At 48.6% G+C, this 20456-nt stretch overlaps 1 protein-coding gene across 1 annotated transcript in view; it reads right to left on the minus strand.

Annotated features, from left to right (window-relative positions):
* Positions 1 to 20456, minus strand: part of ORC2 (origin recognition complex subunit 2) — a 112438-nt gene that overhangs the window by 881 nt on the left and 91101 nt on the right. The window contains exons 15-16 of the mRNA XM_063932855.1: positions 19556 to 19617; positions 18635 to 18753 (exon numbers count right to left, since the gene is read on the minus strand). Coding sequence (XP_063788925.1) covers positions 18635 to 18753; positions 19556 to 19617 — 181 coding nt within the window. The remainder of the gene's footprint in view (positions 1 to 18634; positions 18754 to 19555; positions 19618 to 20456) is intronic.

Here is a 20456-nt window from a genome sequence, read left to right on the forward strand (position 1 = left end):
GTAGGGCCTATTTCTAAGTTGGAAATAAAGTAAAAGCAAGTAACTTTGCACCTGGGTAAACACCATGTTGCACTGCAGATGTAACATGTGCAGAGAGAGTTAGATTTGGGAGGTGTGTCTTAACTCCGATCTAGATTGCAGTGTATAAATAAAGCTGTCCAGCACCTGTGGGCTACATGCAGAAGCAGCCAGTATTTACCCTGCACGCAATAATAATTGTATTTACACCCCTCGCATTGCAGCATGGTTCAGAGCTTTATCTTTATTCCCAACTCAGAATCAGCCCATTCGTACACTATAACCGCTATGGTCGCGGGAACGGAGAGCTGGTGCCATGTCTTTTGTGTATGGCTGAGACATGCCCCGAAATTGGTCCATCTACTCACATGCTGGGTACCGCCCAGCATGTGTGACCCGCCACCCCGCAATACTTTCACAATTTAATTGTAAGCGCATCGATTTGCAGTCGACGCCTGCTATCGCAGCCTGGTTGCCCTGGCAGGCGGTCCGGCGCCATTTTTTTTTCTGGCAGGCGGTCCGGCAAACCTTGCAATCTATAGCAATGCAAATGCAGTAGGAGGAGTTACACATCTCCTTGCTGCAGTTGCGATCACAGCGGTGATGAAACATTGCAAACATCGGTTGCGACATCCATCTGCGAAGGCAAACTTACTCAGGCTGGCCATCGCAGGGCGGCTTGTGAAGCCAAGGAAACTGCATCTAGTGACACAGTCCTCGGCCTCATCACTCCCGGAAAATGGGGGCGCAGCCATTTCTGGGAATGCCGTCTGCCCCCGTCCCTCCCCCGCCTGTCAATCAGGCAGAGACGTTCACAATCCTGCGATGCGATCGCACAGATGGTTATTAGGTCACCTGTGTCTAACCATGGATGAACTTAAAACCTGGACTGTTGAGGTGCCTTGAGGACCACGTTTGAGAACCTCTGCACTTGAGTTCAAGTGCGTTTATTATTGAAACATCGGTACATGGGTAGTTCAAACATCGAATGTATGTTAAAAAGGACCCCTGTGCATCGAGGTTTAAATGTGTCTTGCAGGTGAGAACGATACAATCAGAAAGGTACATAAAGTAATCTTCATAATAGGATTTTGGTACTTACCGATAAATCCATTTCTCTGAATCCTCTAGGGGACACTGGAGTCCTATACAGTAGGGGTGTGAAGCCTTGAACCGGAGGTGTGGCACAATCTAAAATTAGCATAGTCTCCACAGCCGGTACCTCCCCCTTCACATCCCTCCTCCCTCAGTTTGAAAAATTTGACTGAGAGAATAGAACATGATACTATAGCACATGGCGAGGAACCGAACCGTACAACATATCAAACAGCGTCCAAGAACTCTTAACCGAATAACTAACGCTGTTTGCACGAACGGTTTAAACAAGAACTTTGGACACAGCAGGTTGACAGCACCGAGGCGGGCGTCCAGTGTCCCCTAGAGGATTCAGAGAAATGGATTTATCGGTAAGTACCAAAATCCTCTTTTCTCTTTCATCCACTAGGGGACACTGGAGTCCTATACAGTAGGGGACGTCCCAAAGTTTTCCCCCAGGGAGGGAGTGCTGTCGGTGGCCTGCAAAACTAAACGTCCGAACTTAGATTCTCCGGACGCAAAAGTATCAAACTTGTAAAATTTCGCGAACGTGTGGGCTGAAGACCACGTCGCCGCCCTGCAAAGTTGAGTAGTGGAAGCACCCCTGGCAGCCGCCCACGAGGCACCACTGATCGGGTAGTATGAGCACCCGTCTGAACCGGAACCTGTTTGCCACAGGAAATATAAGCTTGCCGAATGGCAAGTCTAATCCATCTAGACAAAGACTGCTTAGATGCTGGCCAACCCTTCTTTGGCCCATCGTAAAGAACAAACAAATGGTCCGACTTTCTGAAGGACAACGTAACCTGTACATATACCCGTAAAGCTCGGACAACATCCAATGACACGTCCTCATCTGTGAGACCCTGGAAAGATGGGACCACTATTGGCTGGTTTACGTGAAACCCCGAAACCACCTTTGGGAGGGAATCTGCTCTTGTACCGAGTTCCGCCCTATCCTCATGAAAAACTAAGAAAGGACTCTTACAGGATAAGGCTCCCAACTCAGAAACCCGCCTAACCGAAGCCAAGGCAAGTAATAACGTGACCTTCCAAGAGAGATATTTCAGGTCTGTTCTTGTCAACGGCTTAAAAGTTGGTGACTTCAAATATTCTAACACCAAACCTAAGTCCCATGGTGCCGTGGGAGGACGAAAAGGGGGTTGAATCCTCAGAACCCCCTGTAAAAAGGTTTGAATCTCTGGCAAGGATGCTAGCCGCTGTTGAAAAAGGATGGAGAGAGCCGAAATCTGAACCTTCAGAGAGCCCAGTCTGAGTCCACCCACGAGACCGGCCTGAAGGAAAAGTAGAAGTCGAGATAAATGGAAATTCGTTGAATTCCATCCCCGCTCCTGACACCAAGCCATGTACCGTCTCCAAATCCTGTAGTAGTGCCTGGCTGTGACCGGCTTCCTAGCGGCAATCATTGTAGGAATGGCCGTTCGTGGAATCCCTCTGTTCCTTAAGATCCGGGTCTCAATAGCCACGCTGTCAAACGCAGCCTGTTCAGGTCGGGGTGTAGGAACGGTCCCTGAGATAGCAGGTCCTCTCTCTGAGGTAATCTCCAAGGATCTTCCGCAAGTAACCCCCGCAGGTCGGAGTACCAACTCCTGCAGGGCCAATCTGGTGCGATTAGAATGGCCCACACTCGTTCCCGTTTTACCCTTTTTAGAACCCTGGGTATGAGTGGGAATGGGGGAAATATGTAAACCCTCCTGTAACACCAAGGAAGTGTTAATGCGTCCACTCCTTCTGCTGCTGGATCTTGCGTCCTTGACACATATCTGGGTAGCTGATGGTTTTGTCGACACGCCATTAGGTCCACCTGAGGCAGACCCCATCTTCTCACAATCATGTTGAAAATCCGTGGATGAAGGCACCACTCTCCCGGATGCATGTCCTGGCGACTGAGGTAATCTGCTTCCCAGTTCTCCACACCTGGAATGAACACTGCCGAGAGAATGATGTCTCGTCTTTCTGCCCACAACAAGATCTTTGTGGCTTCCCTTAACGCCATCCTGCTCTTTGTTCCGCCTTGACGGTTTATGTAAGCCGTCGTTGTGACATTGTCTGACTGAATCCTGATGTGTTGTTTCATGACTAGGTCTTCTGCTAAGAGAAGTGCATTGTAAACTGCTCTTAGTTCGAGGATATTTATGGGTAGTTTGCTCTTCTGTAGCGTCCACCATCCCTGAAACTGATGGTCCCCTAGGACGGCTCCCCAACCTCTGAGACTGGCATCCGTTGTCAGGATCCTCCAATCCCAAATGCCACATTTCTTGCCGGCTGTAAGGTTCTTGTGTAATGACCACCATATCAAGGAGACCCGTACTTGTGGTTGAAGTCGGATTCTCCGATGGAGAAGCCAGTGCGAGCCTGCTCCCTGAGCAATGAGGTTTATTTGGAATGGTCGGGAATGAAGTCTGCCGTACTGGAGAGCTTCGAATGACGCCACCATTTTCCCGAGAAGTTGCACACCGAGGTGCAGAGACACAGTTTGCGTCCTCAGTACCTGAGCCACTAATCGCTGTAAGTCCTGGACCTTGTTCTCTGGTAGGAACACACGTAATAGGACCGTGTCCAAGATGAGACCGAGAAATTTAATCCGTTGAGTCGGTATGAGGTTGGACTTTTGGAAAGTGACAATCCATCCATGTTGAATTAGAAATTGATGTGGTCTGAACATCCTTGAGCAGTCGATTCTGAGATGGAGCTTTGATCAGTAAATCGTCCAGATAAGGTATAATCGTGACCCCCAACAGTCTCAGTCCTGCAACCATGATCGCCATAATCTTTGTGAAAATTCTTGGGGCTGATGCTAGACCGAACGGCAAGGCCCTGAATTGGTAGTGATCCGCCACCAGTGCGAACCTTAAGTAAGCCTGGTGAGGAGTCCAGATTGGAATATGCAGATATGCATCCTTTATGTCCATGGATACTATGAACTCGCCCTGTTCTAAGCCTGCAATGACTGATTGGATTGATTCCATCTTGAATTTGTACACCCTTAAGAACTGGTTGAAAACTTTTAAATTGAGTATTGGTCTGACCGTCCCGTCTGGCTTTGGCATGACAAAAAGATTGGAATAGAACCCCGTTCCTCTCTGAGAAGCGGGAACCGGAATGATGACCTCTGCTTGTAGTAAATTGCTTTTTGAGGGCACTGAGGCAGTCCTGTTGTAACAAACTGATTGTGAGGCCTCTGTTGAAATTCCAGCTTGTATCCCCGAGAGATTAAGTTGTTCACCCAAAGTTCTGGCGAGGTTTTGGCCCAGATGTCCCGAAAACCTTCCAGTCGGCCGCCCATCAAGGGAGACCCCAGGTGAGCTGGGAGGCCGCCATGCCACGGTCTTGTCAGCAGGTTTACCGTGCTTTCTGATTGCTGCTTGTGAGCGGCCTCTACCTCTGCCCCCACGTGTTTCTGTACCGAAACCCCTTCCTCTGGCTCAAAAGGACTGAGAACTAAATGAAGTAAACACTGGTCCCGAATAACCTCTCTTAGTCTGTGGAGCGGTTCTCGTATAAGGAGTAGGCAGAAAAGTGGACTTCCCCGCTGTAGCCTGCGAAATCCACTTATCTAATTCTGGTCTGAACAGCATTTCACCCCCAAAGGGGATGGATTCTACCGCCTTTTTGGTCTCGGAGTCTCCCTGCCATTCTCTGAGCCATAAAATCCTCCTAGCCGATATGGCTGATGCAGATATGCGCGATGCTATTCTGCTAATATCCTTAGAAGCTTGACACAAGTATGTAGCAGATTCCCGAATGTGTTCCGCCAGCTGCTCTTCTAAGCTATTTTCCTCCTCAATAGCTTGTACAATACGGCCGGACCATGCACCCATGGCCTTGTTGACCCAAGCACAGACTATCGCAGGTCTCTGCGCTGCACCAGCTGCACCAAAAATTGACTTTAACGCTGTGTCAACCTTACGGTCTGACGCATCCTTTAAAGTAGTTACGTTAGGAATCGGTAAAATTGTCTTTTTTGACAACCTTCCTAGTGAAGCATCCACTACCGGCGGAGTCTCCCACTTGTCCATTACACCCTTAGGTAGGGGATAAGTTACCTGAAACAGTTTCGGAAATTGAAACCGTTTGTCAGGTTATTTCCAAGCCTCCTCTATCTGAGATTGGAGGGATTTAGGAATGGGGAACTCTGCTGAACGCGGCTTCTTGGATTCGAACAAATTGAAATCTGCCGGCTCCCGTATTTCCTCGTCCTTAAAGCTTAGGATCTCTTTTACCGCGTCAATTAAGGAGTCTAAACCTGAGATTGCAGAGTCCTCTTCTGGAAAGTCGGCGTCTAGGTTAGGTTCAATAACCTCACCTCCCTCCGTATCAAGAAGAAAACCCTCTTCCTCTTCTGATTCTGGTATCATAGGGAGAGTTCTTTTAACAGCCTTGTGCACACTTGTGTCTGCGTGTGCGGGCGGCGTTAACCCGATTAGAAATTCCTCCATCGTCTTTGAGAATCCCGCAGCCCATTCTGATTGCTGCTTGCGCGATTCTGCCATCTCCATGGAGATTCTATTAGCAAGGTTGTCTTCCCATGCCTTAGCCAGAGCACTGCTCCCCGGTGGAGCGTCCTTGTTTAAGCAGGAGTCGCACACCCCGGAGCTGCCAACCCGCGTGCTCTTCTTGTTACATTTCGTACAAACATAACAGGTCTTAGAGGTCTTGGTTGCCTTAGACATGTTGTTTTGAAAAACCCTGTACCAGGGTAACCCGCCGCGCTTTCACCCTTTAAACTAGGAAGAGAAAGACTGGGAGATGACGGAAGCGAAGGTATTGGATCCGGCTGGAATTACCTGTCCTTTTCGTATATAAAAAGGAGCAGGCCAATATCTTTACTTTAATTAAATAAAAAAATAAAAAAAAAACACCAGCCGACTCGTAATCCTCACACCCCAACTGTAAATCAGCTACGATGTTGGAGTTAGTATACACTTGCTTCCGTGAATTTTCTGGGGGATCTTTGACACAGAAGTCACTTGAAAATATAAATTGTAAAGTAATATTACTTTTCAGGAGATCCTCATATACTGTAAATATATTTTACACCAGCAGAGGGAGCTGTTGTCTAACGATCACTCTGCTATATTTTACTATGCACTATGCAGGCAGTGCAGCAGGGGGAGCTAATTCTGTAATAAGCAGCCTTTTCCTTACTTTACTGGGGAGAGGGGAAAGACCCATCCCTTATCCCATTCTGGCGCCATAATCATTAAATATGGCCCCCACTAAATGTCTGCCCCACATATGATTCTACTTTTTTACTGTCTCCCACTTGGTACTGTAAAAAGCACTTGCTGCTTTGGCCCCCCTCCCGCCGCCCGCTGGCTGGCGCGCGCAGAGTCTCGGCGCTCGGCGAACAGACTTCTTTTTTACTGTCTCTGCTACTAACCGGCGCGCTCCGGACCCGCTGGCCGGCGCGCGCCTCGACAGCCCCGTAGTGGCGCCTGTGCTCCGCTTCGGCTGTTTGTCCTTGTGCAGCGCGCCTCTCTGCCGTCGCTCCCTGCTCACTGGGAGGAATAGCTGAGTCCCGCGCCGCACTCTGCTCCCGCGCCCGCCGCTGTAGCTGCAAGAGGGGGTCTATTTCTATTATCAGGAGCCAGCAGTTATAGGAAAGACATTCAAGGGAAAGAGAGAAGAAAAAAATAAAAAACAAATAAAGTACATGAAGTACCCTAGCCTAAGCTACGTCTTCCTTCAACCAGTACTCACTGTTAGGAAAACTTGGAGGATCTCCTGTGGAGAGAGGCAGGTCCCTTCAATAGGGATCTTTGTCTCTCCAATATATATGTGTGTCTTTGTCTGCCTTTTAGTAGGTGGACGTAGCACACTCTTGTTATTTTAATCAGGAGCTCAGTGCTCCTACGTGCTGTTACCTCCAGCACAATTTTTTAAACTGAGGGATGAGGGATGTGAAGGGGGAGGAGCCGGCTGTGCAGACAATGCTAATTTTAGATTGTGCCACACCTCCGGTTCAAGGCTTCACATCCCTACTGTATAGGACTCCAGTGTCCCCTAGTGGATGAAAGAGAAAAGTGGAGACTCCAAGTGGTAGTCTCACCAGTACAGTATACCGGCGCCGGAATCCCGACACTTTTTCTCCCTCTTGGGGGACCACAACCCCACTGGAGGGAGAATAGATAGCGCGGTGCACGAGCGCGCCACCGTGCCCGCAAGGGGCTCATTTGCGCTCGCCCAGCTGTCTGTATGCCAGCGGTCAGGATTCCGGCGCCGGTATGCTGGCCGCCGGGAGCCCGGCCACCGGCATACCACACTACACCCACCATATACTGCTCTGGATGAGTTGCCACAAATTATCAGTATAAGGTATTATTTGGCTGGTTATCCTGGGCATAGGCAGTGTTGCATGTATTGCAGGTGCTGTACGGCACCTGGGACTTAGCATTAGGCCCGCCCCCAGACTCCATTGGCTGGTATCACAGGAGTCTTGGGGGCGGGCTTAGAAGGAGAGTGAAGCCTGACGCAGAGTCTCGGGTGCCACTTGGTGCCTGCGATACACTCAATGCTGCCGAACCCGGGATAACCAGCCAGCACACATAAACATACGTTATGTTGTATGTAATATATGTGCTACGCAGCCCCTCCCCTGCACTGTGTGGTCAGCGCTGCAGCCGCTGCTGGTACCAACCAACCAGCTCCTAGCTGTTATTTTTCAAACAGATGACATTTAGGAGCTGATTGGCTGGAGCATTATTTATCATTCATTACGAGTAATCTATTTCTCGTAGTCCGTAGTGGATGCTGGGAACTCCGTAAGGACCATGGGGAATAGCGGCTCCGCAGGAGACTGGGCACAACTAAAGAAAGCTTTAGGACTACCTGGTGTGCACTGGCTCCTCCCACTATGACCCTCCTCCAGACCTCAGTTAGGATACTGTGCCCGGAAGAGCTGACACAATAAGGACGGATTTTGAATCCCGGGTAAGACTCATACCAGCCACACCAATCACACCGTATAACTCGTGATACTATACCCAGTTAACAGTATGAAATATAACAGAGCCTCTCAACAGATGGCTCAACAATAACCCTTTAGTTAAGCAATAACTATATACAAGTATTGCAGACAATCCGCACTTGGGATGGGCGCCCAGCATCCACTACGGACTACGAGAAATAGATTTACTGGTGAGTAAAATCTTATTTTCTCTGACGTCCTAGTGGATGCTGGGAACTCCGTAAGGACCATGGGGATTATACCAAAGCTCCCAAACGGGCGGGAGAGTGCGGATGACTCTGCAGCACCGAATGAGAGAACTCCAGGTCCTCCTCAGCCAGGGTATCAAATTTGTAGAATTTTGCAAACGTGTTTGACCCTGACCAAGTAGCAGCTCGGCAAAGTTGTAAAGCCGAGACCCCTCGGGCAGCCGCCCAAGAAGAGCCCACCTTCCTTGTGGAATGGGCTTTTACAGATTTAGGATGCGGCAGTCCAGCCGCAGAATGCGCAAGCTGAATTGTGCTACAAATCCAGCGAGCAATAGTCTACTTAGAAGCAGGAGCACCCAGCTTGTTGGGTGCATACAGGATAAATAGCGAGTCAGTTTTCCTGACTCCAGCCGTCCTGGAAACATAATTTTTCAAGGCCCTGACTAAGTCCAGTAACTTGGAATCCTTCAAGTCCCTAGTAGCCGCAGGCACCACAATAGGTTGGTTCAAGTGAAAAGCTGATACCACCATAGGGAGAAACTGGGGACGAGTCCTCAACTCTGCCCAATCCATATGGAAAATCAGATAAAGGCTTTTACACGACAAAAGCCGCCAATTCTGACACACGCCTGGCCGAAGCCAAGGCCAATAGCATGACCACTTTCCACGTGAGATATTTTAAATCCACGGTTTTAAGTGGCTCAAACCAATGTGATTTTAGGAAACTCAACACCACGTCGAGATCCCAAGGTGCCACTGGAGGCACAAAAGGGGGCTGAATATGCAGCACTCCCTTTACAAACGTCTGAACTTCAGGCAGTGAAGCCAGTTCTTTCTGGAAGAAAATCGACAGAGCCGAAATCTGGACCTTAATGGAACCCAATTTTAGGCCCATAGTCACTCCTGACTGTAGGAAGTGCAGAAATCGACCCAGCTGAAATTCCTCTGTTGTGGCCTTCCTGGCCTCACACCACGCAACATATTTTCGCCAAATGCGGTGATAATGGTTTGCGGTTACTTCTTTACTAGCTTTAATCAGCGTAGGAATGACTTCCTCCGGAATGCCCTTTTCCTTCAGGATCCGGCGTTCAACCGCCATGCCGTCAAACGCAGCCGCGGTAAGTCTTGGAACAGACAGGGGACCAGCTGCAGCAGGTCCTGTCTGAGCGGTAGAGGCCATGGGTCCTCTGAGATCATTTCTTGAAGTTCCGGGTACCAAGTTCTTCTTGGCCAATCCGGAACAATGAGAATAGTTCTTACTCCTCTTTTCCTTATTATCCTCAGTACCTTGGGTATGAGAGGAAGAGGAGGGAACACATAAACCGACTGGTACACCCACGGTGTCACTAGAGCGTCCAGAGCTATTGCCTGAGGGTCTCTCGACCTGGCGCAATATCTTTCTAGCTTTTTGTTTAGGTGGGACGCCATCATGTCCACCTGTGGCCTTTCCCAACGGTTTACAATCAGTTGGAAGACTTCTGGATGTAGTCCCCACTCTCCCGGGTGTAGGTCGTGTCTGCTGAGGAAGTCTGCTTCCCAGTTGTCCACTCCCAGAATGAACACTGCTGACAGTGCTAACACGTGATTCTCCGCCCATCGGAGAATCCTTGTGGCTTCTGCCATCGCCATCCTGCTTCTTGTGCCGCCCTGTCGGTTTACATGGGCGACTGCCGTGATGTTGTCTGATTGGATCAGTACCGGCTGGTTTTGAAGCAGGGGTCTTGCCTGACTTAGGGCATTGTAAATGGCCCTCAGTTCCAGAATATTTATGTGTAGGGAAGTCTCCTGACTTGACCAAAGTCCTTGGAAGTTTCTTCCCTGTGTGACTGCCCCCACAGAGATGAGCATTCTGCAGCCACCACAGCAGAGACACCCTGGTCCTTGGAGACAGGGTTATCAGCCGATGCATCTGAAGATGCGATTCGGACCACTTGTCCAACAGGTCCCACTGAAAAGTTCTTGCATGGAACCTGCCGAATGGAATTGCTTCGTAAGAAGCTACCATCTTTCCCAGGACTCGCGTGCAGTGATGCACCGAGACCTGTTTTGGTTTTAGGAGGCCTCTGAATAGAGAGAACAGCTCCTTGGCTTTCTCCTCCGGGAGAAACACTTTTTTCTGGTCTGTGTCCAGAACCATCCCCAGGAACAGTAGACGCATCGTAGGGACCAGCTGTGACTTTGGAATATTTAGAATCAAACTGTGCTGTCGTAGCACTTCCTGAGATAGTGCTACCCCGACCAACAACTGCTCTCTGGATCTCGCCTTTATTAGGAGATCGTCCAAGTATGGGATAATTAAAACTCCCTTTTTTCGAAGGAGTATCATCATTTCGGCCATTACCTTGGTAAATATCCTCGGTGCCGTGGACAGCCCGAACGTCAACGTCTGGAATTGGTAATGACAATCCTGTACCACAAATCTGAGGTACTCCTGGTGAGGATGGTAAATGGGGACATGCAGGTAAGCATCCTTGATGTCCAGCGATACCATGTAATCCCCCTCGTCCAGGCTTGCAATAACCGCCCTGAGCGATTCCATCTTGAACTTGAATTTTTTTATATATGTGTTCAAGGATTTCTCATTTAAAATGGGTCTCACCGAACAGTCCGGTTTCGGTACCACAAACATTGTGGAATAGTAACCCCTTCCTTGTTGAAGGAGGGGCACCTTGACTATCACCTGCTGGGAATACAGCTTGTGAATTGCCTCTAGCACAGCCTCCCTGCCTGAGGGAGTTGTAAGCAAGGCAGATTTGAGGAAACGGCGGGGGGGGAGACGTTTCGAATTCCAACTTGTACCCCTGAGATACTACTTGTAGAATCCAGGGATCCACCTGTGAGCGAGTCCACTGATTGCTGAAAATTTTGAGCCGGCCCCCCACCGTACCTGGCTCCGCCTGTGGAGCCCCACCGTCATGCGGTGGCTTTGGAGGAAGCGGGGGAGGACTTTTGTTCCTGGGAACTGGCTGTATACTGCAGCTTTTTCCCCCTACCTCTGCCTCTGGGCAGAAAGGACGCTCCTTTTCCCCGCTTGCTCTTCTGGGGCCGAAAGGACTGCACCTGATAATACGGTGCTTTCTTTGGCTGTGAGGGAATATGGGGTAAAAATGCTGACTTCCCAGCTGTTGCTGTGGAAACTAGGTCCGAGAGACCGTCCCCAAATAACTCATCACCCTTGTAAGGCAAAACTTCCATGTGCCTTTTAGAATCTGCATCCCCTGTCCACTGCCGAGTCCATAACCCTCTCCTGGCAGAAATGGACATTGCACTTATTTTAGATGTCAGCCGGCAAATATCCCTCTGTGCATCTCTCATGTATAAGACTGCGTCTTTTATATGCTCTACGGTTAGCAATATGGTGTCCCTGTCAAGGGTGTCAATATTTTCCGATAGGGAATCTGACCACGCAGCTGCAGCACTGCACATCCATGCTGAAGCAATAGCTGGTCTCAGTATAATACCTGAGTGTGTATACACAGACTTCAGGATAGCCTCCTGCTTTCTATCAGCAGGCTCCTTTAGGGCGGCCGTATCCGGAGACGGTAGTGCCACCTTTTTTGACAAGCGTGTGAGCGCTTTATCCACCCTAGGGGGTGTTTCCCAACGTGACCTATCCTCTGGCGGGAAAGGGTACGCCATTAGTAATCTTTTAGAAATTACCAGTTTCTTATCAGGGGAAGCCCACGCTTCTTCACACACTTCATTTAATTCACCAGAAGGGGGAAAAAACCACTGGTAGCTTTTTCTCCCCAAACATAATACCCTTTTTAGTGGTACATGGGGTAAGATCAGAAATGTGCAACACATTTTTCATTGCCTCCATCATGTAACAAATGGCCCTATTGGACATTACATTAGTCTCATCGTCGTCGACACTGGTATCAGTATCCGTGTCGACATCTGTGTCTGCCATCTGAGGTAGCGGGCGTTTTAGAGCCCCTGATGGCCTTTGAGACGCCTGGGCAGGCACGAGCTGAGAAGCCGGCTGTCCCGCATTTGGCATGTCGTCAAATTTTCTATGTAAGGAGTTGACACTTTCACGTAATTCCTTCCACAAATCCATCCACTCAGGTGTCTGCCCCGCAGGGGGTGACATCACATTTATAGGCATCTGCTCCGCCTCCACATAAGCCTCCTCGTCAAACATGTCGACACAGCCGTACCGACACACCGCACACACACAGGGAATGCTCTGACTGAGGACAGGACCCCACAAAGCCCTTTGGGTAGACAGAGAGAGAGTATGCCAGCACACACCAGAGCGCTATATAACACAGGGATCCCACTATAAATGAGTGTTTTTTCCCTTATAGCTGCTTATATTATATATACTGCGCCTAAATTTAGTGCCCCCCCTCTCTTTTTTACCCTTATGTAGCCTTGACACTGCAGGGGAGAGCCAGGGAGCGTCCTTCCAGCGGAGCTGTGAGGGAAAAATGGCGCCAGTGTGCTGAGGGAGATGGCCCTGCCCCTTTTTCGGCTGACTTCTCCCGCTTTTTTCAGGAATTCTGGCAGGGGTATTTTATCACATATATAGCCTCTGGGACTATATATTGTGATGATTTTGCCAGCCAAGGTGTTTTTATTGCTGCTCAGGGCGCCCCCCCCCCAGCGCCCTGCACCCATCAGTGACCGGAGTGTGAGGTGTGCATGAGGAGCAATGGCGCACAGCTGCAGTGCTGTGCGCTACCTTGTTGAAGACAGAAGTCTTCTGCCGCCGATTTTCCGGAACACTTCTTGCTTCTGGCTCTGTAAGGGGGCCGGCGGCGCGTCTCTGGGACCGAACGATCGAGGTCGGGTCCTGTGTTCGATCCCTCTGGAGCTAATGGTGTCCAGTAGCCTAAGAAGCCCAAGCTATCTCCAGTCAGGTAGGTTCGCTTCTCTCCCCTCAGTCCCACGTAGCAGTGAGTCTGTTGCCAGCAGATCTCACTGTAAAATAAAAAACCTAAAATATACTTTCTTTTCTAGGAGCTCAGGAGAGCCCCTAGTGTGCATCCAGCTCAGCCGGGCACAAGATTCTAACTGAGGTCTGGAGGAGGGTCATAGTGGGGGGAGCCAGTGCACACCGGGTAGTCCTAAAGCTTTCTTTAGTCGTGCCCAGTCTCCTGCGGAGCCGCTATTCCCCATGGTCCTTACGGAGTTCCCAGCATCCACTAGGACGTCGGAGAAAACAAGAATATCACTAGTGGTTAAATCTGCCCCTTGGGGTTTAACAGGAGGTGCGTAAGGGTTATATAAGTCTTACGTATGCGGCTTCCAATTGTATTATCTGCACCTAGCGGGCTATTGAGAGACGGACGCAGCAAGATCTACGTCCATCTACTCACACGCTGGGCGCAGCCCAGCACAGGGCAACGCCGGCCAGCATGTGTGTGGCACTGCCCCACAATGCGTTCACAATTTAATTGTGAACGCATCAATTTGTGGACGACCCCTGCCTGTAAAGCCTTGCTGCTTTGGTCCGGTGCCCCATTTTGTTCTGGGAGCAGCTGCGAGGGACGTCACGCAGCCGCCCCGAAAACAGTCCAGACCACGTCCGTGAAACGCAGCGCCGATGTTCCCTGACAGCCGCCGGTGTCAATCGCCTTGCGGTCGCATCCTTCCGAGATGCGACCGTATGGTGAAGGGTCGCGCACTATGGCCAGTGCGCACGGGCAGACCCGATGGACGCCGCTGCTGCATGGGAACGGAAATCCACTGACTAAAGCTTAACTAAAACATGAAGCAAAAAAATAAGCGACTAAATTTAAAATCCTCGTCAAACTGTACACTGACAGTATAGAAGCCACGCGCCACTATACACACCTGACACATCATGAGCTGACACTGTACACTGACAGTATAGAAGCCACGCGCCACTATACACACCTGACACCATGAGCGGACACTGTACACTGACAGTATAGAAGCCACGCGCCACTATACACACCTGACACATCATGAGCTGACATTGTACACTGACAGTATAGAAGCCACGCGCCACTATACACACCTGACCCAGCTCTCTGTTACCCATAACTCATGAGCTGACACTGTACACTGACAGTATACAAGCCACGCGCCACTATACACACCTGACGCATCATGAGCTGACACTGTACACTGACAGTATAGAAGCCACGCGCCACTATAAACACCTGACACATCATGAGCTGACACTGTACACTAACAGTATAGAAGCCACGCGCCACTATAAACACCTGACACATCATGAGCTGACACTGTACACTGACAGCATAGAAGCCACGCGCCACTATACACACCTGACACATCATGAGCTGACACTGTACACTGACAGTATAGAAGCCACGCGCCACTATACACACACCTGACACATCATGAGCTGACATTGTACACTGACAGTATAGAAGCCACGCGCCACTATACACACCTGACCCAGCTCTCTGTTAACCATAACTCATGAGCTGACACTGTACACTGACAGTATACAAGCCACGCGCTACTATACACACCTGACGCATCATGAGCTGACACTGTACACTGACAGTATAGACGCCACGAGCCACTATACACACCTGACACATCATGAGCTGACATTGTACACTGACAGTATAGAAGCCACGCGCCACTATACACACCTGACACAGCTCTGTTACCCATAACTCATGAGCTGACACTGTACACCAACAGTATACAAGCCACGCGCCACTATACACACCTGACGCATCATGAGCTGACACTGTACACTGACAGTATAGAAGCCACGCGCCACTATACACACCTGACGCATCATGAGCTGACACTGTCCACTGACAGTATACAAGCCACGCGCCACTATACACACCTGACACAGATCTCCATTACCCATAACTCATGAGCTTACTGTACACTGACAGTATACAAGCCACGCGCCACTATACACACCTAACACAACGCTCTGTTACCCATAACTCATGAGCTGAGACTGTACACTGACAGTATACAAGCCATGTGCCACTATACACACCTGACACAGCTCTCCGTCACCCATAACTCATGAGCTGACACTGTACACTGACAGTATACAAGCCATGTGCCACTATACACACCTGACACAGCTCTCCGTCACCCATAACTCATGAGCTGAGACTGTACACTGACAGTATACAAGCCATGTGCCACTATACACACCTGACACAGCTCTCCGTCACCCATAACTCATGAGCTTACTGTACACTGACAGTATACAAGCCACGCGCCACTATACACACCTGACACAGCTCTCTGTTACACATAACTCATGAGCTGAGACTGTACACTGACAATATACAAGCCATGTGCCACTATACACACCTGACACAGCTCTCCGTCACCCATAACTCATGAGCTGAGACTGTACACTGACAGTATACAAGCCATGTGCCACTATACACACCTGACACAGCTCTCCGTCACCCATAACTCATGAGCTGAGACTGTACACTGACAGTATACAAGCCATGTGCCACTATACACACCTGACACAGCTCTCCGTCACCCATAACTCATGAGCTGAGACTGTACACTGACAGTATACAAGCCATGTGCCACTATACACACCTGACACAGCTCTCCGTCACCCATAACTCATGAGCTGACACTGTACACTGACAGTATACAAGCCATGTGCCACTATACACACCTGACACAGCTCTCCGTCACCCATAACTCATGAGCTGAGACTGTACACTGACAGTATACAAGCCATGTACCACTATACACACCTGACACAGCTCTCCATTACCCATAACTCATGAGCTTACTGTACACTGACAGTATACAAGCCACGCGCCACTATACACACCTGACACAACTCTCTGTTACCCATAACTCATGAGCTGAGACTGTACACTGACAGTATACAAGCCATGTGCCACTATACACACCTGACACAGCTCTCCGTCACCCATAACTCATGAGCTGAGACTGTACACTGACAGTATACAAGCCATGTGCCACTATACACACCTGACACAGCTCTCCATTACCCATAACTCATGAGCTTACTGTACACTGACAGTATACAAGCCACGCGCCACTATACACACCTGACACAACTCTCTGTTACCCATAACTCATGAGCTGAGACTGTACACTGACAGTATACAAGCCACGTGCCACTATACACACCTGACACAACTCTGTTACCCATAACTCATGAGCTGAGACTGTACACTGACAGTATACAAGCCATGTGCCACTATACACACCTGACACAGCTCTCCGTCACCCATAACTCATGAGCTGACACTGTACTGTACACTGACAGTATACAAGCCATGTACCACTATACACACCTGACACAGCTCTCCATTACCCATAACTCATGAGCTTACTGTACACTGACAGTATACAAGCCACGCGCCACTATACACACCTGACAACTCTGTTACCCATAACTCATGAGCTGAGACTGTACACTGACAGTATACAAGCCATGTACCACTATACACACCTGACACAGCTCTCCATTACCCATAACTCATGAGCTTACTGTACACTGACAGTATACAAGCCACGCGCCACTATACACACCTGACACAGCTCTCTGTTACACATAACTCATGAGCTGAGACTGTACACTGACAATATACAAGCCATGTGCCACTATACACACCTGACACAGCTCTCCGTCACCCATAACTCATGAGCTGAGACTGTACACTGACAGTATACAAGCCATGTGCCACTATACACACCTGACACAGCTCTCCGTCACCCATAACTCATGAGCTGACACTGTACACTGACAGTATACAAGCCATGTGCCACTATACACACCTGACACAGCTCTCCGTCACCCATAACTCATGAGCTGAGACTGTACACTGACAGTATACAAGCCATGTGCCACTATACACACCTGACACAGTTCTCAGTCACCCATAACTCATGAGCTGACACTGTACACTGACAGTATACAAGCCATGTGCCACTATACACACCTGACACAGCTCTCCGTCACCCATAACTCATGAGCTTACTGTACACTGACAGTATACAAGCCACGCGCCACTATACACACCTGACACAACTCTCTGTTACCCATAACTCATGAGCTGAGACTGTACACTGACAGTATACAAGCCATGTACCACTATACACACCTGACACAGCTCTCCATTACCCATAACTCATGAGCTTACTGTACACTGACAGTATACAAGCCACGCGCCACTATACACACCTGACACAACTCTGTTACCCATAACTCATGAGCTGAGACTGTACACTGACAGTATACAAGCCACGCGCCACTATACACACCTGACACAACTCTGTTACCCATAACTCATGAGCTGAGACTGTACACTGACAGTATACAAGCCATGTGCCACTATACACACCTGACACAGCTCTCCGTCACCCATAACTCATGAGCTGAGACTGTACACTGACAGTATACAAGCCATGTGCCACTATACACACCTGACTCAGCTCTCCGTCACCCATAACTCATGAGCTGACACTGTACACTGACAGTATACAAGCCACGCGCCACTATACACACCTGACACAACTCTCTGTTACCCATAACTCATGAGCTGAGACTGTACACTGACAGTATACAAGCCATGTGCCACTATACACACCTGACAGCTCTCCATTACCCATAACTCATGAGCTTACTGTACACTGACAGTATACAAGCCACTATACACACCTGACACAACTCTCTGTTACCCATAACTCATGAGCTGAGACTGTACACTGACAGTATACAAGCCACGTGCCACTATACACACCTGACACAGCTCTCCGTCACCCATAACTCATGAGCTGAGACTGTACACTGACAGTATACAAGCCATGTGCCACTATACACACCTGACACAGCTCTCCATTACCCATAACTCATGAGCTGACACTGTACTGTACACTGACAGTATACAAGCCATGTACCACTATACACACCTGACACAGCTCTCCATTACCCATAACTCATGAGCTTACTGTACACTGACAGTATACAAGCCACGCGCCACTATACACACCTGACACAGCTCTCTGTTAAACATAACTCATGAGCTGAGACTGTACACTGACAGTATACAAGCCATGTGCCACTATACACACCTGACACAGCTCTCCGTCACCCATAACTCATGAGCTTACTGTACACTGACAGTATACAAGCCACGCGCCACTATACACACCTGACACAACTCTCTGTTACCCATAACTCATGAGCTGAGACTGTACACTGACAGTATACAAGCCATGTACCACTATACACACCTGACACAGCTCTCCATTACCCATAACTCATGAGCTGACACTAATGTACATGTCTCATTCAGGCCACACGGGGTAAACACACATGGATGAAGCCGCTCCTGCACGGTTCTATCACAAGACTCACTTTTTTTGTGCGTATCAGCTTGTGGTCTCTAAATTCCGTCAGCTGAGCCCTTAGCGTTAGGTCACTGTTCACCAGGAACGCTTCTCGGCATTGTTGATAGAAATCTTGAAATGAGAGACCTGTACGATTGTGAGAGAACAGGTAACAGAGTTAGGGCAATCTCATCATCTCTGTACATAGCGAGGAAGACGTCGCACGGAACAGAAGACGCCGCATAAAATGATAAATGCTGCTTAAAGACATATTCAAATCGGATACATTAAGCATCGGAGACGCAGCAAAACAGCAGAAGGCATGATTAACCTGTCGCCCGGTTGAGGTGACATCAGATGAGACCAAGTAGGACTAATCACTCACCACATCTGATGCAAGCTACCAGATAACAGAAGGCAACCATCCTGCAGGCTGAGATCACAGGGCTCAAGGCAACTGTGGCTATTCCCCTTCTCTACCCTGGCCAAGCTGTGATCGGCAAACAGAATCACCCATCAGCCTGGGCTTCTGGACTCACTGCAGCCATGCCCCCCTTCCCAGTCCATCCCCCATCTCTCAGGTACCATATGATAGATAGATAGATAGATAGATAGATAGATAGATAGATAGATAGATAGATAGATAGATAGATAGATAGATAGATAGATAGATAGATAGATAGATAGAAAATTTTTTTTAGAATGGAATAGCTCAGTGATAATGCAGCGAGAACCGGGGCAGTTTTGTCGGTCAACCAGCAATTGTGAAAAGAGAAAAGAGAAAAGAAAAGGAGGAGAACAAACAGTTTTCCTAGAATTTTGTTTCCACTCTGGTTACCAGATACACAAACAGTCATCTGTATAATTCACGTATTTCTTTATATAACAAGTTGTTACAGCCTATGATCAGCATAATACAGCGCACACTAGATATATTCAGAATGCATACCTGTATAGGAAGGGTTGTCTTTATTGGCCAGCTGGTACTCTGCCAGCAGACGGAATATCCCCCTAGGCACCAGGATATTATTACAGTTAGTCTACAATATACCAGCACATCAACGGAAATCAGTGAAAAGTTGTTGGGAAGAAACTGGGGTGGGGAGAAAATAAATAACAAAAACAAACAAACAAACAAACAAACTATTTTTACACCTGAAAATGTAAAGGGCAAATATTTAGAACGGATTACGCAGATTTCCTGATAGATTTGGAGTATGAAGGCAGCAGGGGGAAGTATTTCAACAACTGATCAGTCTCAGAGGGGGGATGTATCCATCCTTTGTTGTAAGTAGAATAGCGGTAGTTTATTTAGGCCGGGAATATTTACATCTCAGAATTAGTCACCCAAATGCACAAAGATCAGCTCCTGTCATTCCCGTATATGGCTGAAATAATAGATTATGCACACCCTTCAGAGGCTGCACCATACAACAGTTCTGTATCATTGGGAAATAGCCATAATATGCAACACGCAGACAGGTCATGTTATACAGATGACATCCTGATGTTAGTTATGCAATTACTGGCCGACCTGCAGATTATACAGCCCCTTCTTAAAGGGGACAAATGGAGGCGTGTCACATAGAAACCAATCACGTTCTAACTAACATTTTATAGGATAGAGTAGAGATGCAATAGCTAGAATCTCATTGGCTGTCCCTTTTAGGTGGTTTTATGAATAATTCCCATGTGAGACACAGCAGGATGGCCAAAAACTGTGATCACCTGCTTACATAAACATCTAGTGCCTAATTCAGGCCTGATCGCAAAAGCAAAATTTCTCGCTAATGGGCAAAACCATGTGCACTGCAGATGGGGCAGATGTAACATGTGCAGAGAGGGTTAGA

This window comes from Pseudophryne corroboree, chromosome 7 (assembly GCF_028390025.1).
Source record: "Pseudophryne corroboree isolate aPseCor3 chromosome 7, aPseCor3.hap2, whole genome shotgun sequence".
Taxonomy (NCBI): domain Eukaryota; kingdom Metazoa; phylum Chordata; class Amphibia; order Anura; family Myobatrachidae; genus Pseudophryne; species Pseudophryne corroboree.